The 21979-nt window shown below is 39.2% G+C and overlaps 4 protein-coding genes and 1 pseudogene across 5 annotated transcripts; all 5 read right to left on the reverse strand.

The window, feature by feature from the left end:
- Positions 1-280: 280 nt before the first annotated feature.
- LOC126625833 (coatomer subunit alpha-1-like) lies at positions 281-5865 on the reverse strand. Of its 2 annotated transcripts, XR_007624485.1 has the most exons (5): positions 5700-5865; positions 5353-5578; positions 4518-5012; positions 1241-4267; positions 281-575 (listed from the first exon to the last, which is right to left on the reverse strand). XR_007624485.1 is itself a non-coding variant. In XM_050294930.1 (4 exons), the coding sequence occupies exons 2-4, from the start codon at positions 5558-5560 to the stop codon at positions 1320-1322; spliced, it is 3651 nt and encodes a 1216-aa protein (XP_050150887.1). In that variant the 5' UTR covers positions 5561-5578; positions 5700-5865; the 3' UTR covers positions 877-1319. The 2 variants fall into 2 exon arrangements, 1 of the variants encoding a protein (XP_050150887.1); XM_050294930.1 differs by lacking the exon at positions 281-575 and having other exon boundaries at positions 877-4267.
- Positions 5866-6576: 711 nt separating this feature from the next.
- Positions 6577-10901, reverse strand: LOC126625983 (serine/threonine-protein phosphatase 2A 65 kDa regulatory subunit A beta isoform-like). Its single transcript, XM_050295120.1, has 13 exons — positions 10730-10901; positions 10022-10438; positions 9459-9705; positions 9209-9321; positions 8991-9070; positions 8714-8855; positions 8498-8578; positions 8294-8398; positions 7782-7964; positions 7519-7611; positions 7211-7350; positions 7061-7127; positions 6577-6940 (listed from the first exon to the last, which is right to left on the reverse strand). The coding sequence occupies exons 2-13, from the start codon at positions 10412-10414 to the stop codon at positions 6821-6823; spliced, it is 1764 nt and encodes a 587-aa protein (XP_050151077.1). The 5' UTR covers positions 10415-10438; positions 10730-10901; the 3' UTR covers positions 6577-6820.
- A 500-nt stretch (positions 10902-11401) lies between these two features.
- Positions 11402-15302, reverse strand: LOC126625982 (aluminum-activated malate transporter 9-like). Its single transcript, XM_050295119.1, has 6 exons — positions 14823-15302; positions 14171-14308; positions 13770-14039; positions 13515-13651; positions 13265-13411; positions 11402-12594 (listed from the first exon to the last, which is right to left on the reverse strand). The coding sequence occupies exons 1-6, from the start codon at positions 15208-15210 to the stop codon at positions 11866-11868; spliced, it is 1809 nt and encodes a 602-aa protein (XP_050151076.1). The 5' UTR covers positions 15211-15302; the 3' UTR covers positions 11402-11865.
- A 3877-nt stretch (positions 15303-19179) lies between these two features.
- Positions 19180-20315, reverse strand: LOC126626962 (heavy metal-associated isoprenylated plant protein 26-like). Its single transcript, XM_050296369.1, has 3 exons — positions 19985-20315; positions 19805-19886; positions 19180-19636 (listed from the first exon to the last, which is right to left on the reverse strand). Exons 1-3 carry the CDS (start codon positions 19994-19996, stop codon positions 19368-19370), a joined length of 363 nt encoding a protein of 120 aa, XP_050152326.1. The 5' UTR covers positions 19997-20315; the 3' UTR covers positions 19180-19367.
- A 570-nt stretch (positions 20316-20885) lies between these two features.
- LOC126626879 (uncharacterized) lies at positions 20886-21665 on the reverse strand (annotated as a pseudogene).
- Between the last annotated feature and the right edge of the window lie 314 nt (positions 21666-21979).

Here is a 21979-nt window from a genome sequence, read left to right on the forward strand (position 1 = left end):
GGTGAAACAGGACAGGGAAGGAACGACCCACCCACGACGCTGCTCACGAGGGAAGCGCCTTCCCACCCACGATGCTGCTCACGAGGGACCTGACAACACCGCCGCTCACCAAGCCCTGACGATGCAGACGACCCACACCCACTTCGAGATTGGCGGCCGCGACAAATCGATATCGCCGGATCCAAAGCCTGCCACGACGACTCGAGAGCGGTGCTCGCAACCCATCCGTACGACCCATCCCCGTCAAAGTGGCAAACAAAATAAGTTAATCAAAGATGGCTTGTGCTAAAACAATAATCTTTCAAATACGAAGTATAGTTTATATCATAACAACAAACTCTAACTGTAATTCTGGACAACTAAAAGTAACTATACCATTAAAAACTGTGAGCGCTATGATACTACATAACCATTTCAATCAAAAAAAAAAAAAAACATTGCCCAAAGACCAAAGTTCTAAAATTCTAATGTTCTCTAGGAGTAAATACACCAATGCTTTTGCCTCGGTCGGAAAAACAAAATAGCACCAACGTTGCCAAAAACAGGGCATCCTCCCCTTCCTAGCTCGCCATCGTCTGCAAAAAGAGAGAAGAATGCGCATAGTAAAGTTTACGTTCTAAACTTCGAGGAATGAGCAGTCTCGTTTAGTATTGTGGAATGACCGAGAGTGAAAATTAATGTCGAAATAAATTGGTTTTGCAAGAGAGAAATTGCAGACACCCCACACAGAACACCTAGTGCAACATAAGTAGGCCGACTGCATAAAATACCAAAGTAACACAAAAACCCCCGGTTGTGCAGAAACGGACTGCACTCCACTACATCTACCTTAAAATTAATATCCGAAAGATGCACAAGAAACTGCAAGTCAGAAGAGAACAGAACTAAAACATCACAATACTTCTTACAACAAAACAGGATATGACACCACCCACAAACCAGCGTATGACCTCAACAGTTAAATGTTCAAGTTATTGGTTACAAACAACCGAGTGCGATAAGCAGAAAATAACAAGCATAAATTAGTCCATGACCCTCTGATTAAAGAAAGCAGCCAACCTAAACGAGACAAGAAAGGAGAAAGGAGACATGAAACTGATATAACACAGATACGGGGACAGTGTAATTTCACAAACAGTTTTAACACCATCGACTTTCATCAATGGATCAAAGACAACAAGGGAGAAAAGGAGAGATCACAAACAATCAACTGGAAAGTTGAACTGTTTGTATTACTTACCCAATTAACTGGCAGATATTGATCAACTGATATGATCACTTCCTCTTCCAAAAGGATGAACCCTTAGTGGTAAGCTTGATTATCGAACCTGAGAAGGAGAACATAGCAACCCAGAAGCATCTGCCCCAACCACTGCAAGATCACAAACAGTACAGAGCTGCCCTTCTTGAGTTGCCACAAACCGTGAGCTACAATATGGGCAAGAGACATCCCTCTGTCCTCGGTAAATTGGTACATATGTTGCCCCACAAATCACAAATGGGTTTCTGAAATCATAGTTCAGTTGAGATTTATCAGTCATATTCCTTTCTGCAGCCTGCAGCACTTGCCGGGCTTTCTTTGCTAGACTCTCATTGGTGGGGTTGGTTTCCAACAGCCGCCTGGCAAAGTTAGCTGCAGTAGCAATGTTCCCGGCCTTATAGCAAACAGTCAGTGCACTATTCAAGGCAAGCCGTAAGTGAGGTGTTTGAAGATTGCAGTGCGTGAAATAAGCTGCAAGCTCCTGCTCCCGTTTTGGATCATCTTTCATTTCCCTTCTCTTCAGCTCGATTTGTAATCCCAGCACATACTCTTTGACTATTATAATTAACTCCTTGACTTCATCGACTTCCCTCCTAGAATCAACAACAATCAGAGGAATTGTGTGAAGAATGCTCAGAAAGATCTTCAGAGCGTCGGCGAGCTTCCCATTTGTGGTAGCCTTGTAACCAGCTTTCAGTTTCTCTTCCAACTGGGAAAAATTGAACACGAGTGCAGGTGGACCTCTCACATTTGGGGTAGCAGATACATTCCACCCCCGCTCAACCGCTAGAGATATCACCGGTGCAGATGAAAATGCAGGAAGATAGCTGTGGCTGCCAGTGTGAAGATCAAGAAACATTGGTTTTAAAAGAGCAAAGTTTTTGAATCCAAGTTGCCTTTTCAGTAAACGCATAGCAGTGTCAAAATTGCCAGCTGCTGCATGTTCAGCGGCAAGAGATGACCTCTGGGTCCAAATCTGGCTTACAGGCATGCCAGTAGTTGGAGCAACAAATGAACTAGCATTTACAGAAGCCCTTGGTGTGTCAGCTTCAGGGGGAAGCTCCAAATCTTCAAGGTCCCATCCTTCCTCTTCCTCATGTCCTTCACCCATTTCCTCATCTTCTAATCCTGCGGTGCCATCTCCATTTTGCAAGCCATCAACGTCAACCATGTCCAGCTCCTCACCCCAATCACCATCAACAGCCTCATCCTCTTCATCCGCAGCTCCCCTGCCAACATTATCCAATCCACCTTCAAAAATACCTCTCATGACTCTAAGAAGAGGCCAATCACCGCCACACATAATTGGGGTAGGGGGCATTAAAAGAGTGGGCACTTTCCCCTGCGGCAAAGTCGGAACATTTTCTCCCAACTCTGCCAATAGCCTTTCAGCAACATCATGTAGGCCGTGAACTGAAGCTGTGATGTAAGCAAGTGGCAAGTGGCCAACATTCTCCAAGATCTTAATACGCTCCTTGACATTGCCTAGATACAGTGCATTGTGGAACTGTCCCATGACATCATTCTTAACCTCAGCAATTTTCAGCATCTTGGACAGTTTTTCCATATTACCGGTAATTAGATAAAGGAAAGATAGCCTCTCAAAATTTTTAGTCTTCTGGTAGGCATACTCCACAATACCCGCATTGCCTTGGCGAAGAGCCTCCACCCCCAACCTATACCAGTAGTCTTTTTCATCAATTGCTGTAGCAGATGCAACTGCAATTTGAATATTCCCACTCTCCAGAGCCAGGTTGAATCTGGTTCTTTCATCTTTCACAAAATGGAGTGCAACTTCAGGAAACCCCTTCTGTTGCAGATATGCAATCATTGCCTGCCCACATAGCTGTGAGTTCCTTATCATGCTCATTACATGGTCATATCTCTTCTTCAATAGAGATAACTTGAAAATGTATTCCGTAGCATCAATAACTATGGCCCTGTTTTTCCCATCCCTATCCAAGCAGAAGATAGTATTTCCAGAAACCTTCGTAATGTAAATAGGAACATCTAGGGTTCTGATTATTCCACTGTCTCCATTAGGAAGGCAATATTTTATGTGATTTAGAGTCGTATAAATGAAAACACCATTGTCATCCCATCCACCACTCTTTACACGGATTGTCTCATGAAGAGTGCACTGATGCACAAGCTTCTTGTTGGCAATGATAATGGCATGTTTGCTGAGCAAGGCAACACTTTCCATGTCATTGGACCAAACAACATACTTGATGAAGGGGGTTTGAAGTTCACCAAGTATAATCTTCTGCTGGAGATCAAATATAACCACTTTGTCTTCTACTCTACACAGCAAATTATTTGATCCAGCATAGAATATTGCGTCAGCAGCAAAAGGAAGGGGGATCTTTTTACCAGCCTCATTCGCCATATTCTTAATCAAGACTTGGTTGTTGATTTTGTCAAGCACAGCGAACCTATTCCGTGCAATAAACACAGCTGAACCTCCAACACCTCTCTTTGCATCTTGCAGACTATCACCCCTACTAATGCTGTCTTTGGGTATCAAATACAATTCGTAAGATCCCCCATCCAAGTCTGAGGAAATAAGCACTGCATTTTCTGTAGGACTGTAAGAAAGAGTCCTTGGACTTTGATTTAAAGTGGTGGAACCAGCGCGTCGAATTGGAATAACTTGTGTGTCTCTTTGGGTTGAAAACTCATAGTACCGCAAAAAGCGATCTTTAACGTAGAACAGAGAACTACCACTCACTGCAAAGGCTGGTCGTTCCCTCTCTAGCTTAAATACAATCATGCCACTGTCATGACCAGCTGCCAACAGATTCATTTCAGGGTGAGATGAAAGAATCCAAAAACGGTCATGCTCTCTTCGGAAAGTTTGAATTCCAGTCCGCTTCGTTACATCCCAGACACGTATACTTTTGTCCTCCGAGTTAGATACAATTATGTCCTGTTTGGCATGAAACATGACACATGAAACATTATTCATGTGCCCTCTCAATGTATCCACTTCCCAAGCCTTTGTATCTGTATACAAAATGAACAAATTGAATCAGTAACTCAAACCACTCTATCCCCTACACAATTGAAATGATTATTCAGAAGCACTATAATCTTTTATGCCTACGTAACCAAAGCTTTGCCTCTGTAATACAGATGAACAAAATTTATACTCAAAAGAAATTGTTCCATGGACTCCTATGAGACTAACATTTAATAAAATTATTTGTTAAACGCCCCATGAATCTTATGAAAAGGAAAATAATTATCATGATACCATTCATTCGCCACAATTTAACTTGGCGATCATCTGCTCCTGAGACAATCAGAGGCAGGTTGGGGTGGAATGAAGCCCAATTGACACCACGATCATGCCCTTCCAAGACATACTTAACAACAGTATCAACACCGCCAAAAAGATCTGTGTTCATCTGACTTAGTCGCAGAATGTCATCTGCCGGTGATACGGTCTTCTTTTTCAGGGAACCAATATCCCAAACTCGGACAGTCTGATCTAGAGAGGCAGATACAACAAGGTCTTCTTTAGGATGGAATGAGGCACACATGACATAATGATTGTGCCCTGTCAACACTGAAATACAAGTACGTGACTGCCAATTCCATATACGAATAGTCTGGTCATCACTGGCACTGACAATCCACGGGTACTCGTGGTGAAACTGCACGGTACGGATATAATCAAGGTGCCCGAGAAGAGTAAAAAGACACCTATGCATCTTATAGTTCCAAACTTTAATCTTATAATCATCCCCTGTAAAAATGCAACACAGCTAGATTAACACATGAAGCGTAACACGAAAAAGTTACATTGGTAAAAATCAATAGAGAACAGAGAGCTATCTGAACGCAATCGAATATAAGCCTTGGAAACTTTCGGATATAAGCACTCAGGCTAAGTTTGTGTCAATTTCAATTTTATTCAAAACAAATTCAAATTACGAATCTAATCTCGTATTCACAGTTGCCTCCAACCTAGATCTAATTAAACCAGATACAAAAATTACCAAATCTAACAGCGAAAAAATAGATGCATACATCAAAATCCAAACAAAATTAAAATATTAATAATAATTCAGATACGAATTCGGTACCTCCAGAGACAAAGAGGGGCTGAGATTTGTGAAAGTGGACGCCGCGAACAGGCCCATCGTGCTCGTCGAATCGATCAATGAGCGTCCCCATGCGGTAGTCCCATAGCTGGATCACACCACTGTGAAGACTCGCGAGGATCCACGGCCTCTTAGGGTGGAAGCTCAGTCCCTTCACTCTGTTACTCTTCGTTTCAAACTTGGTCAACATCTTTCACCACCGCGGTCACTGCACCCAATCGAATCGCATAAAAACCAAACAGACCACAAATTCATCAAAACGCAAAATCTAGGGGGAACAAAATTGGGAAAGATCTGAATCGAAACCCTAATCGTGATGAGGATCGTACCTTAGATCCGATCAGTGAGTGAGGGATCCGAATTTCTCACCAATGCATCCAAAACTTACCTCCAGAGGTCGATGTATGTATGTTTTGTATCTATGGAGAGAGAAAGATGAGAAAGATAGAGAGAGAGAGACAAATGGTGAGTTAAATTTAGATAGAGAAGACGGATTTTATTTACTAATTAATTTTATGGCGTTTTTCCGGGTGATTGTGGCCGTCAGATTGGTATTGGATGGACGTGATCGAGTGGAATTGCGTCACCAGAGAATTGGGCGAGATGACGGTGGCCGTTGGATTGGAATCCGACGGACGTGATTAAGTAGAAGTTCGTCACCCGAGTGAGCAATTGACTTCGAGTTATTACAATTTTTCGCAAAATATACAATAACCAATTTACCACACTAAACTCCTAGCTGGTCCAGTGGTAAATGATGGAGTGCGAGATTTTCTTCAAACTAAAAACTGAAGGTTTCATGTTCGAATCCTACTGCTGGTATGGAAGCCAGAGAGAGGCTGAAATATTTCTATAAATATTTCCGACCCCCAGGAAGGATGGATAACGGTGGCTTGCCACTAGAATCATTTTCGTCATCTCTTCAAAACTTCAATCAAAATGAATCATAATAAAAAGACCATTAATACAAACTATTACTCTAATTGCGTAAAATTTGAGAGATCATGCTACAATTTTCTCATTTAATTTTTCATATTTGCCCCTCCATTCAGCCTCAAGTGTGGCACGTTCCTTATTTTGACAGAAGTTTTGACAAAGTTAACAAAAATGATCATACCTAAATGTTTTGATGAGTTAAGAGACCAATGATCATGAATTTTTTGTTGAACCACCATTACGCAAATGGTTTTGCTAATGCCGTGAGACTCGAAGGAAAAGGAAGACCATTCATCGCAACCCATTACAAAGGTGAAGAAACTAAATTCCAACACCACATTTGGATACAACAACATTACTAACACTGATGTGAACAAATGTACTAAAGAATCAAAATCATGGCAAATCGTTTGAGCGTACGAAAACCACCTCTGCGTCTCAAGAGGGTAAAGATACATCTGAATTTCGTGGTCCACAAAAAACGTAAACAAGGTGCAAACTGAGGACTACGTCGCTAGCTAGTCATCATGACCTGCTCACTTGACTGAAGGGCTTGGCTAGCAAAGGACCTTACATCAACGTCGGGATCCTCGCTAAGCTCAACCAAACAAGGACGAATAGTTTTCTCCACCACCTGCGCAATGTGTATTATGCATAAGTCCTTTCAGTACTTTCACGCGATCTGCGCATTGTGTTTTGAATTTTATGCTTGTGTGACTTCGAAGTATCAAATGAAGAGATTTTTATTACTTACCGACTGATCAACTATCGGAATAATTGACTGCAACACCTTAGCCACATTGAACTTGATGTTTGGTACCCTACAAGAAGCAACTCTCAGCCCAACAGCGCAAATTAAATCAAACAAGAAGAGTAATTTAACTTAATAGCTTCTAATCGATACCTATCTTTTGATGCAGTGACTACCACCGGTAGAAGCTTGGAACAAGTGATTTCTGATCCCAAAACAGGGGCAAGTAGGGAAATTGCATGTAGAATTGTCATCCGATACAAATAGTGGGGGTTGCTAATCATTTCCAAAACCTGTTAAGAGATTTACAATTTCAACTGTTTAGTTACCGTGCCAAGAGATTTCAATGATCCAGTCCCCTAACAAGACTGGGTCCGATACTATGATTAGTAATATGTCACCAGAGCTTAGACATAACCATATCTAATCTTTTCAGAATAAGGAAAAGAAAGCGAGAAAACCTGTGGGACTATATGCTGCATTGCCCATTCAGGGCCAAATTCTTCTGCAAGGCGCTTCACATTATTAGCAGCTGCATCACGTATTGAGTAAACCTACCATCATCATCAGAAGTTTTGTCAGTAAAATAGATCTAAAACAAGGCAATACTGCACCACCGATTACAGTTTATACAATTTGAAACGGCACCAGCTGTCAACCATCCAGAAAGAAGAATCCTATGTTTTTACTTCATAACAAGGAAACCATTATACGCCGCACTAACCTTATCATTTAACCACTGCATGCAAAGAGACCCAAGCTTATCATCAAAAAACCCGACACCCAACTGACTTGCCAATAAAGGAATATATTCTATTATCGCAAGCCGAACCCTCCAATGTCTATCCTCTGCAAGTTCAACAATTGCCGGCAACAAAGACTGGGACAGCAGATCAATCCCAATCACCTGCATCAACAAGTGATATATCCACGACTTTTTCAAATTCAATATGAAAACTTTAACTAATACACTTGATGACTATGATTTCAGAATTTAAAGCCTTTCTTGCATCTCTTAAATCCGAAAACTCCAACAATTGAGTTGCTCATGTTTATACTATGTTCCTTTGCAAATGCTAAAATTTCCTTCTCAGACCACCATTACGGTCTGTAAAAGTAAAAATTTAGCACCATACTGCAAAAGCTTTTTCTGATTCATCAACATTGCACCACCAGTTCGATACACACAGAAAAAAGAATATGTAAAGCATACAGATAGAAAAACTTGTGACAAACCTGGTTGACTTGATCAAGCTTGCTGATAATATTCAATCGCACATCAGGGAACTCGTCTTTTAGAAGAGAGAGAAAAATAGGCAGCAGCTGCTCTATGGTTGCATCCTGCAGCCACCAAAAGAAAGTAACAATCATATAATGAGAGGGAGAAAAATTAGCTTCGAAGTAAGAATCTGAATTAAATAAGCCCCAAAATTTTCTTGCCTTTCCTAAAACTGGTGCCATTCCCATTATTACTGATGCCAATGCAGAACGAACGTGCTGGGAAGAATCTGTTGACAAGTCCTACGGCAGGCAAACATAATAAGTCATATCATTTTCAAACAAGCAAAAGCTAAACAGCATTTAGCATTGCCTAAAAACTTCAACAACAAACTGCTTAGGGAAAATATAATCCACATGTTAGGTGAGATGTGTAACCTTTACAAAAGGAAGGATCTGCTGAATGGCAAGTTCTGGATTCAAAATTCGGCAAAACTTAGTTACTTTTCCTGCAGCAGCTATTCGTACTTCAGCCTCATTATCCCGAAGAAGCCGAACATATGCAGGCACCAGGTCCGACCTAATATATACCAACATCACCAGACTCATCGAGAGAGAGATCGGACAATTGATTCACATATACATAATTACAACATCCTAATCCAAGTAATACAGTATTCACAATAAAAGCCAAGCCACAAAATAAACTGACTACCTTGTAGCTTCTGGACCAACAGCTTCACACAGCTCATATAATTGATTCGCAACCATGTACCGAACACGCCAAGACTTATCCTGGTCCAAAGAACAAGTTTGCATCATGAATATTGGCGAGGGTACATCAAATATTGCAATTTCTATAATTCAGAATAAACAATGTGTAAAGATTCCTCATTCCCGCATGCAATGATAACACTCAGAAATATGATATACCTGTGAAAAGTTAACAATGACAGGAAGAATATGGGCCACACATTCTTGAGGTTCCAACAACTTCCCAAGAGCTGCACAACCCTCAACAGCCAATAACCGAACAGAATCCTGATCTGAAAAAACAAGATTCATCAGGAACAAGTTCATACTTAATACCAATGCTAAGATTAATAACACCGTCTTTAAGAAAAAGATAGAATATTGGTGTATGATAATAGAATTTTATACAAGAGTGAGAACAGACACATACCATCCTGTGTCAAATCCTCAAATATAGACATTATGTCAGCCTTGAGGTGCACGTCTTCTACAGTCCCAGCAAATTTTCCCAGGTTAGTTGCAGCAGATCTCCTAACCATGGGCATGTCATCTTGGCACAGTTGACTGTATGTCGTCCGTAGTTCCGTTTTTAAAGTTTCTGGGGCACTAGGATAAGCAATATGAAACAAACCGCAGGATGAAACTCGGGCTGTAAACCATTCTCCGGCAGCAAGTCTCTGTATTCAAAATGATGTATGGAGAGAAATACAGACAAGTCATTCCAATGCACTGCGGTAGAGCATTCTCATAGGGAGAACGTGAACAAAATATAAGTTCTAGTGGATTTTGGGAATAATTACATTTTATGAACTGGGAAGAAAATAAAAGAGATAACGAAACTTTTGAATTGTGAACCTACTACCATGGCATTTTATATACACTCTACAACCCAATCCGCCAGGTCAAACCACAAGATCATGTGTCCAGAGTGAAAGCGTAATGAGAAGGCAAACAACTACAATTAAATAATGGAATAGGACCAAATCATCTAACCTTAACCAAAGGAATGAAATATTCAACCAAGTCCTTTTCTCTCATCTGCCCGCCAATTTTACACAACGAATCCACCGCTTTGTCCCTCACACATGTTTCCTCAACAGTGCAGAGCGTTTCCAAAGGCGGGAGCAGAACGTTGGCATGATCCACACCACCCACATAGGGGATAAACACCCCCAACTCTTCCGCCATTGCCAGCAGCACTTCATCATCGTCATCGTTGTTCTCGCTGAGGAAAGGAATCAGTTCCTTCCTGGTCCTCTCTTCTCCGAGTGCACGGGCAATCGTGGAAATCCTCCGGATTGAGTTCAAACGGAGCTTAATGTCTTCGTTCTTCAGCTCATCGATTAAAACCGCGATCGGGTACAAGGTTTCATCAACCATAGCCATCTTTTCTACAAATTACGCCTCTAACTGAAATAAAAACAAAAATTTCCAACAAACTTCAGAAAAAAAATCCACTTCTGCATCAAATACATGTAACAATTTTCGATTGTTTTCAACTTTTCCCCTAACTTTTACTCCCTAATTGAAACGAATTCCATAAATTCCTCTACTTTAAGAAAGAGCTACGGACCCTAAATTCAATTAAACAATGCTTAGCAAAAAATAAAAACATATCTCAAGCGATTTCCAACAAGATCCGAAGAACAAAGCGCAAACAAGCAGATTGAGAGAGAGAGAGAGGAGAGAGAAGTGGATTACCTGAGGGCTTTGTTTGCAGAGCTTCGATCTAGAAGGAGACACTGTTGGAAATGGGACAGATCTTTTGGGTGAGAAACCAGAAGGGGAGAGAGAGAGAGAGAGAGAGCGCGAGGAGAGAGAAAGAGAGATGTGTGATTAGTTTTTTAATTTTCCGTCAAAATCGGGTATTTTTTCCCTTCTTTTTTTACCAAACATTTTACGGTGGGAAGGACCGGATCCTGCCCGACCCGATTTTCTTTTTCCGTGTCCCAATTTGGGCAGCACCGGATCCGGTTTTCCCCCATTTTTATCTCTACTATTGGTATTTTTTTTTTCTTTCATACATCGATATTTTTTCACTAAGGAAATGGGGAGTTTGGCTAAGCCGACAGCCTAATTTGGTATCGAATTCGTCATCCACAAGATTCGAACCTAAGACCTCTCACTTTCAAGTAAAGAGGAATATCACCAGACCGTAGTACTTAGTGATATCTCTACTATTAGTATTAAAAAGTCAAGTCTAATTTATTTTCCCTTTTTTTTCGAAAGACCTGATGGTTTTAACACGGAAATCCACTCTTTTAGCCTTCCAGAAGACTTCAGAGGCATTTTAACCTCCCTTGCCACCGTTGTGTAATTCATTAGCGTGAGTAATCGAAGTCAAGACCTACTGTGTGAAATACGAGCATTGAATTCGATTAGGAATTGAAACGCAATATATATAGATGAATATATAGTTCGCGATACAGGGGCGTTACAGTCTTACAGAGCCTAGTAAAAAGTTGTTAACTCCGAATTATATTATCTGACAATTTGGTGGAGCAAAAACTAGAACCACCAACATCAGTATGCAGTGTTAGTCAGAAAACAACAGTTTCATTATCCCCTATTGATCTGAGTAATCTTAACGTTAGCCTGCAAATTATCCGACCCATCCCCGGCGGAGGTATCACCATCTCCGGGCGGCTTATATGCTTACTTTGTCAACCAAATAGAGATCACTTCACCTGCCATCGATGAATAAGAAGGCCGACTGCTCTTGTGAGCAATGACATTGACAGCAGCAGAAGAAAACAGTGCCGCCGTTGTATTTTGGAACTGAACTAGCAGTAGAAGCAGATCTCCATAAAGCGGAATAGTACTGCCGCGTGCTGATTTCAGGATTTCAGACAGTTGAGCAACCGGGTCCAAAACCTGTGACTGCGAGGTGGCTGTAATATTTCTGGTGGTTCGGCAGGTTCCTTGAAATGTGCTTTCTCACTTAGTTCTTCAAATGAGTCTACGAGATTTTGAAGCCTTGCGACAAACTCTATCAACAGGGATGTAAATGTGGCTAACGACAACTGACTAGCATTTTCATAGGTTTTGGATTCCTCCGCCACTGGCGGTTCCTCAGCCTTAAATTTAAGTCCTGCAGGCCACGATATCTGTTTCATGAACATGCTTCCTGACGAAACACCTGTGGGCAAGTTCGAGTGGTTGACTTCAGTTGGTACAGAGCCTGGGCCATTTGGCTTCGCGGGCATCTGGCTATCCCAACTTTGAGGCGCAGGAAAAGAACTGAGATCAAGTACAGCTTCACTAAGGGATTTGTATTCCCGGAAATAATTTTCTTCATCATCCACGTTCAGTAAGTCCTGAGGTTCTCCCAGCTCCTTTGGTCGACTTCCAATCTCCCAGCCTTCTGAATTAACAAGCAGGTACGACTTCTGGTCAACTTTCTTTTGTAAGTCTTCTGCAGCCTCGTGCACTTCATTGAGTATATCTATGGGACCTATTTTCTCCATTGTTTTCAGTTTGTTTCCAAGTTCACGTAAGACTTTGGCACCTTCATAACCTACCCTTTGAAGTTCCTTACGAAATACTTGTCTTCGCTCAGCAGGAGCCTACATATAAATATACCGGCGGTTCAGTAAAAAGACATTAAAACATTTCAAATAAATGAACACAAAGAAATAGATAGTTCAAGAAAAACCATAATCTTGAAGACGTTAAAGGTGCACACACATAAACAAGATCAACATCCAAAATGAGAAACCACGTAAAAAATTAGAAATACAGTATTTATACCCCACACAAATAGATCATTCAACAAGAATTCTTCAATACCAAAACACCGGAGATGTTTTGCAGGAAAAACTTTCCCATGCATGATAATGAAAAGGTCATGGATCCCATGACTACCGGTACTCAATGAGCTTCCTCGCAATTCATGTATACGCAAGAAAAACTTAAATTATGGTAATTTATGCACAATTCAAATTAACGGGCAAAGGTAGACCATGAGGATAAATTTAAGCAACAAACAAATCTATGAACACCCTGAGTGCACAAATTCCATTGTGGTCACAGTCTCACAGACGTGGGAAAGAAATTACACGTTCTCAAACAAACACAATTAACGATAAATTAGAAGGATCTGCTTTTCAAATGAGCAAATTGCCATGCTACATCAAACCATCTTTAGAAGCACAGATAAATGAAAAAAAAAAAAAAAAACCAACACTAAATCTCTGTTACTAATAGCCTCAAGATGTGGTTGGACATGGTTAGTACCTGTATTTCAGAAAGTATACATCCGTGCAATGCCATGACCATAAATGCACAATGCCTCAGTGCACCACCCACTTTTGCATAGTTCTTCCATGGATATCTAAGCATTCTGTATCGACCATGTGGTGGCTCCCAGATAGCAAATCCCATCTTCAAACAAAAATAATGAGTTTAAAACAAAACCAAAACCAAAACCGAAAAATATGCTAATGCAGTGAATTGCCAATCATCAACATATTGCAATGGAAAATACCAGAGTGTCCTCTTGGCTTCTAGATTCCACAGCAGATCTGTAGCCACTATAGAGTGGATCATCTGAAGCTTGATAGGTAAGAATCTTGGAAGGGACCCTCTCATATTCAACGCAATTAAGGTAACTGTTAACAACACCTAAAAAATGATAAAGATGGTCAGCAAAGGAAATTGGAAATGACAAAACTGGGATTTGGCATATAAAAGAAAAAGATTTTACAATGTCCAACAAATTCGAAGCATACGGTAAACGAACCTTCCAGTGATTTTGCAACACCCAGGAAATTTTTTACCACCAAGTTGTGCAGATCCTCACCAGCCCAGATGGGAAAAATGCATATATTTACTCCCAAACCAACACCAGCACCCAGTGCAATGAGAAAGAATCGAGACACAGCTGTATGAAGAAATTCCCTCGTTCGATACCCAGATACCATGATGAAACAAAATGTCAACAAGAACACCCGAAACCCATATTCATAAGGCTTCATTGTCGGGTATAGCTTCGCATAAGTTGCAAGAAATCCTAGCAACCGCATAATATGTCACGAAAATGAAAATCAAACAAAAAGTTAGCAACTAGCAAGTCTAGCATATAGTTGAACTTTTCAATGACATTACAAAAACCAAAACTGTACACTGGTTGCAAATCCAGACCTACGATAAAGATGCTAGCGAAAATAACGATTTCTTCCCACTCTCCAGCTAGCTCACATAAGTTTGCCACAACCAAAGCCAGGCCTCCAGCCGAAAGGGTCCCCAACCCGCGGTTAAATCCTTTGCTCAGAGTCGCTCCTGCACAAGAACACAGATTGCAGTGTAAAAGAAACGCACTTTGAATCCCGGCTAAGAACAAAATCGAGTCGAAGGTCCAACGGTAACAAAAAGAATTTACCCTTCAAACTACTATTAATACAAAAGAAAGATTTTTCGTCTCAAAAAATTCGTTCTTCTAAATAACAACTTCCCGTGAACCAAAAAGAAGGAAAAAACCTTAGCTTCAATTAATTATTATAATCATGAGCTCCATGCTTTTTCCAATTCCCTTCACTGATTACATTCCACTTTATTAAATTCACCACAGTAAAGTTCGTTTCTTTCCACATTAAATAAACAAATCTACAAACAAAGAACTCAAATTCTGCAAAAAAAATCAAAAGTAATATCCAATAAAAACAGAGAAATGCTTAAAAGCATCGGGCCGAAGAAAGTTGAGGTTCCGCCGTAAAACCAATTGGACGAAGACCCAGATGATGAAACTGCTAAATAAACCCGAAAACAAAGAGAATGGGCAAGACAGCAATTTTACCTATGCTGAACTCGAACACCACCACAACGGTAAGAATTGCCCAGACGGAGTAGCGGCTCAGCTGCTTGAACGGCTCTTTGAGGAAGATGAGCAGCGAGATGATCATCAGCGCCAGACCCATCTTCGCGGCGAAGATGATCTTTCTCGGATCGGACTGACCCATCTTAACGGCCCGTTTCGAGACATGTTGCACGGTTCGGCACCAGCCGACAATTCGGTCGGAGACTGATCGGAAAGTGCAGTAGCGGGTAGACCCCGACGAAGGGTCTTGCTCCTCGATGTTGGGGAAGCCACCCAGCTCGGAGTAGGAGTAGCCCTTCTGGACGGAGAGCAACCGCTCTCTCTTCTCCTGGAAAGTGTACTTGAAGGAACCCAATTTTGCTGCCATTTTTGTTGGAAGAGGGAAAGTGGAAAGCAGAGGGAACGAAAAATCTTTGTAACACCGAAGAGGAAAGAAAAGTTAATTACAAAACAAGAAAGTACGAGCTTGAATTTGTTGAACTTGGAGACATGTGGTTATACTATTTTGGGATTTTTTATTTATTATTTATTTGTTTATTTACTTTTGTTTTTTTGCTTCAGAAAATGTTTTGGTTTGGATCTAAAGAAATTTTGTTGTTATTTGTCTTTTTTTGTTATATTCTAGAAATTTGGAGTGCTTTTTCCAGTGTTTATTTACTTTTAGTACGAAATTGTGGTGCTATGTCAATTTACGTTTTATTTGATAGTTTTTTTAGAACAAGTACGATATTCTTTGACACAATAAAAATGATACATACATATAAAAAAGCGGATGCATTTAAATGAGTCTCAATCAAAACTTTGTTGGAGATTTCAACTAGCTCAAAGGGAAAAAAGCTTCCTGCATCAACAAAATTACAAAGTTTGTACTATTCTCTAAAAGAAAATTTGTAATTATATCAGAAGATTCTTCCAACCAAAACATTCGAGCAACCTTATTTACATTTGGTCAGATATGATGCATAAAAGGGTAAGCATTATTAGTTCATAATTAGATTTTTAGAATATTAATAATAATTATATAATCTTTAAAAATTGTATTATTTGAGAAACAAAAATATTATTTTTTTTATAACGAAACTATTATTTTGGCCGGATGTAACCAAATTAACGAGAGAGGTCCAATAATTTAGTTACGGAAGGTGCAAAGAAATTGCTGCGGGTTTCAATTAATTGATTTGACGGAGTTTGGCAGCGCCGTTAAATTTATCCGGATAAGGTTTTATCATTCGAACGCGTATCGTAATGATTCGTACTTCCTTCAACAGCAAGGGAAATGATTCGTCACCTTTTCGACTTATTGCAGCAAATTATACAGTGGTTCTGGACAAATGTAGAAACTTGATACAGTGGCTGTTGAACAGTCAATTCAAATTCATGCACATGTTTATTAAAAACAAAGCCACATATGGATTGTGTGGTGCATATGGCGAATCTACCATCCACCTAATGAAGGAATGCCATTATGCGAAATGTGCGTGGATGAGCTCGCAGGTGGGTCCACTTTTGAGGAACACTCACCCTCTATCCTACATGATATGGATCAATGAGATTGCGGATTTGATACCCAAGGCAAGTTTTGATGTTTTCCTAGTGGTCTGTTGGGCACTATGGGGGGCACGGAACAAGAAACTCTGGGACGAGAAGCTGGAGTCTCCTGAGGTATGTACTGCTAGTGCTATTCAATGGTGGCTTGAGTTTACCAGAACCACGAACGCAGGTGAGGAACAGAATAGCAGATTGAGAAGCACCTAGGGGTGGGCACTTGGCACCGAAACACGAATCAAATCGAACCGCACCGAATGGTTTGGTTTTGCGGTTTTCAAACCAAACCGCAAAGTAAGAAACGATGTGGTTTTCTGTTTTAGCTTTTGAAAACCGCGCCAAAACCAAAACCGCACAACTTTATTAAATGTTAAATTTTAATTTGTTATTTCATTGAGTCCATACATTTACTATGGACTCAACCTCATCATAATATTTCCACATAATCTCCATCTTTTCTTTCTTCTAGTCTGTACTGCTCTTTCCACATAATCTCCATCTTTTCTTTCTTCTAGTCTGTACTGCTCAACTTTATTCATCTAAGCTTCTAACTCTCTCTTTCTCGGCCTCCCCTTCATTCCAGCTCCTAGCCTCTAGAGTTCAGGGTTGGGTTTTGAATCAAAAGGGGATTTGGTTTTTCGTTGGTTAGTCTTCGAATTTTCTTCGTTCATGAACATCAGAATGTCAAAATGTTCTTGATTGTACATATAAACTTGATAAATCAGAGTAAAATTTAATATGATTCAAGTTCACGAGTTATGCAAAAAAAAAAAAAGACAAAATGTCATATCTGCTTCTAGATTAGTCGATATAATCCACTTCTTATTAGATTTAAGTATTAAATTTAGCAAATTAAGTACTAATTAGGCTTGTTGCTTACAAGAATGGCCATGCCTTGAAATTTTTCTTCCAAATTTTATATAACATGCGAATAATGGGTAGATACTAGATAGGTTTCCGCCAGTATACACAATTACACACGCCTACACGAATTGAATCCGCCCCTTGATTAAGGAGATGTTCGCGTTACTTAGGGCTGCATGTTGATTTCAATCCCTGCATCATGATGTGAACTCTCTTGAACTTAAGATTGAATGTGTATTGCATCTTGGTTGTTGACTACAATAAATAATGCTGCATTTGGGCTATTGAAGGACTTGTTTTTAATGTCAAAAGTTTAAACACCAAAACTTTTTTATTGAATTGGATGAAATGAGATACAACTAGGTAACCATAATAGCTTTTTCAAACAATGAAACCAAACCAAACCGAACCAAACCAAATGGTTTGGTTTCATTTTGGTTTTAGCCTCAAAACCACACCAAACCAAACTGCAAAAACTTGCGGTTTCAGTTTTGGTTTCACTTAAAACCGCACCAAACCAAACCGTGCCCACCCCTAGAAGCACCCCTATATGGATTGTCCCACCCCAGGGGCAACTCAAGATGAATGTTGATGGGTCATGGAATGCAGCAAGCCTTGCTGCTGGTTTCGGTGCTATTATCAGGGATGGTGATGGTATTTTTGTGGCTGCTTGTATTGGAAGCTCTGAAAATATATCCTCCCTGCTGCTCTCGTAAGCTATGGTGTTGAGGGAAAGTTTGCTATGGGCGATGGACAGGGGTTATCAATTCCTTTTTATTGAAACATACTTCTGATTGTAGAGGCGTTAAGGGATCCTACCCTCAATTTGTCACCCATCGAACAAGTTGTGGAGGATTGCAAAGCTCTACTCAACACAATCACTGAAGCAAATATCACCCACATTCGTCAAAACACGAATGTTGCTGCTCATCGCCTTGCAAAAGTCGGCCTATCTCTGATGCAAAGTTGTGAATGGACCGGTTCCCCACCTAGTATCTTAACTTATATACTTGTTGAGGACTGTGTGTAGCTCTATGCTTAGAGATGGATCAACCTTTGTAATGCAATTTATAATGAAATGAAATCTAGTATTGTATCTTTTCAAAAAAAAAAAAAAAAAGCCACATTTTCTAGTATGTCGAGATATGGGAGAACACTGTATTTTATCTTACAATTAGAGAAAAAAAAAATTGAAATGTTCCTCTAATTGTATATTAACATTTAGTATCCCGTCTTGTATTTCAAGTACCAGTGAAAAATCTCTCTGATTCTAAGCTAGTAGATCATGTAGAAATCAAAATAAAATATCATGAGCACTGACACCATAAACTGAAATCAGAAATCGAATTGGGGATTGTACTAGGGTTGCAATCGAATGAGGATTTTAAACTCCTTGTCAGCGAACCTAATGTAATTTTTTTAGTAGTTCACCATAAGTTTTTTAAACAAACATGACATTTTGTTTTTAATAGCCAAAGTTTTTAGGTTTGTACTAAAGAGAAGTACATAAATTTGTCATCTCAAAAGTTCAAACTCAATTTATTCTCCCACCCTTTGTGTACATATACTTTTGTATAAAAATAAAAAATACGTCAAAATGAGGTCAAAAGTCTGAAATAACTATGAAACCTAATTTTTTTTTTTTATAAAAAACTTAATGGAGATAGTGTGAGATGACAAATTTTTAGAAAATTGATATGACAAGTTTCTTAAAATATTAGTTCGTATGAAAAATTGAAAAAATGTGTATAAGTTCGTAAGAATTTAAAAAAAAAAAATTCTGACAAAAACGTCAGTTTAATTTTGTTAATTGAATGGATTCTCTTAAGTTGAAATCTTAAACAAACTGCAAGACTGCCCTTATGTCAAAACTATGAATCCTTAAGTCGAAGATCAAATGAAATTACGGGGATTATAAAACGTAGTCTGGCCTCAAAGTAAAGTAATTAGTCTCTTAATAAAATACTAGATATAAGGAATGTACACCAAACTTGACCAGTCTCTCTAACCTCAAATTAAACTTAAGGTAATACAAGTTATCCCGCATACTCCAACTCTGTAAAGAAAGATGGTTACAGTAGTTTTAAATGCGCAAATTAATCAGGCGACTCAAGTTTAACGGTGGTGTGATTCTGTACAAAAAGTTTCAACTTGGTTAGGGTACGAGACGACATTATTCCAAGAAATGATCAAAGGCGTATGTGGCGTCTGATCTTGAAGGTGATCTTGATCATTGGTGTTACTGCTCATAAGCTCTTGTATATCGAGTATCTCAACTCTGCGATTTGTCTTCTTCCTTATCTTGATCGCTACGTCCTGCGGTATAAATCTGCCGCATACGCTCACCCTGCACTCCTTCTTCTCTATGGAATGAGTCTCCAACTCTATGCATAACAAAATCATGAACAAACAAATTATATATATTTGTGTAATTGTGTGACAAAATTTAGAGTTTATAATCTAATATAAACTGCTGGAAAGGAGAAGACTGCTCTAGCCAACTTTACTAGCTAGCCAAGAGTTTAGAGATTAGAGAAAAAAAGTGTTCTCACCTCGAATATCGAGAATTGCTCTCCTTACTTTTCTGTAACAACCATTGCAGTCCATATGGATTCTCATCAGCATGTAGCAGAACTGGACATGCATAATCAATATCAGATCATACAGAAGATAACTAAGATTAGAAACTAATGAAATTCCATGACCCCTAAAAAATGTCAATTGAAGCATACCTTGTCTGCCATGAAATCGTAATGAGAGACAGATGTGTACTATTGCTGTCCAAAACTCTCGAATGGACGACGAAAAATGGTGATATTAAAGGCAATGATGCATTGTGATATTATAGAAAACGAAAAAGGATGAATGGAGAGTGTCATGAGCTGGTTACATTGATTCTGTTGATTCATTAATTCATGGACTGTTCATCTTGGGATCTGATTCTTCCACCCAGTAAAGACACACACACACACACACACACATATATATATATATGTATCCGCTGGCAATGCGGCTAGATTTTTCCATTATATTCTTGACTTGTTTGCATTGTTTTTTGTCAACTTTTTTTATTTCCCGTGTGCGCTAAGCTTAGAGCATAATAACTTTCTTGCTTTCAGAAGCGCATATAACTATATATATGCCAATAGAAAAGCATCAGCTTTCTGAATACACCTTTTTTTCCTTTCCAAATTCATGATAAATGCTTTAATCCTGGTGAATGTGGAAAGTTTAGTTGACTCTAATTAATGGTTTCCCCTTGGGATTTCAAAATTCTCTCTTTTGTATTATTTCTCTCTAATCTTGCCTTTGGAATTAAGGAACAGCCAGTATAAGAAATGGCTGTATAGGCTTGTTTTACACAAATCATATTTGATTTACTAGTCATCTTCAATGTACATCATGATGCCTTTGAGTTTATATCTAATTTTATGTAAAAAATTTCTAGGTTGCTTGTAGGGAACCTATTAATAACTGGAATCGAAGAATCAATAGTTTAATTTGTTCCATCCAAAATGGAAATGGCCAAAGTATATTATGAACTTATGATTTATAAAATTATATCTGATGATCGAGTCAATTCTATGATTATAAGTTCATTTCATACCAGACCAGATAAAAAATATATACACATTCTAATTACGAGAAGCCGTATTCGAGCTTATTTTTAATAAGTACCATATTTACATATGAATCCTAAGTTGTTACATACCATTTAGGATTAAGAAAAGGTATGATCGGAGACCTGCTTTACATGTGTCTCTTTATTTAGGATAGGCCTAAGGATATTTTTATTGTAACACCACCTCAGCCAACATCACAGCTAATGATCATAACTTAAGGGTTTAGGAAACACAAATACTAGGTATTTTTACATGCATAGGACAATTCGTTATCAGAAACGATTTTTTGGCGGAATCAGTGACGCGTATAAAACCTTGCAGTCCTTAAGGCTCTGTGAGATAGTTTTCCGCAGATGGCCGAGATTTTTCTTAGAGATCCTTTACGGACTGGTTCACAAGTGAGTGTAACCTTCTTATCCAAAAGATGTACCACCATGGAATCCACATCTGCAAGAAATGCAAAACCTCATCAACGAGTACATTAGAAGTTTTTTTTGATTGAGTGGCAGATCATTTTAAAGGTTTTAAAGAACTCTTACCATCAACATCCGATATCACCTGGCATGCGCTCTTTTGACACTTGCTGCATCGAAAATCAGCACCTATAACCACTTCCTGCATCTCTAGGCTGGTTCTAGCAGAAGAGCCGGTTAGAGGAAGTAGCCGGCTTTCACTGGCCTTCTTGTGGCCTTTCATTGGAACTAACTTCTTTCTTAACCCATGAAGTTGGAGACATGACCTTGCTTTGTTGATCTATCAGCACAGGAAATGATAAGCCATAATAAACCATTGTACCATCACCACATCTAGAATAGTGATATATATATATATATATATATATATATATATAGCAGCTAATTAGCTAACCGCGTTAATTAAATCTGTTTAGCTTCAGTTCACCTACCAATTAATCGAATCAGATATTTGATTGAAAAATCTTATCTGTATGATTTTGAGCTGCATGAGCTTTAGGACAGCAAGATGCAAAATTTTGCGTAACAGCAGAAGAAATTGACAGGATTTCATTTTGAAGTTGACCAAAAATGGTGAGTCCATTGATGGCCTTTAATATTTCTTGCTCATATTTCCTTTCCTTGTAGTAGT

Source organism: Malus sylvestris, chromosome 6 (genome assembly GCF_916048215.2).
Source record: "Malus sylvestris chromosome 6, drMalSylv7.2, whole genome shotgun sequence".
Lineage (NCBI taxonomy): Eukaryota > Viridiplantae > Streptophyta > Magnoliopsida > Rosales > Rosaceae > Malus > Malus sylvestris.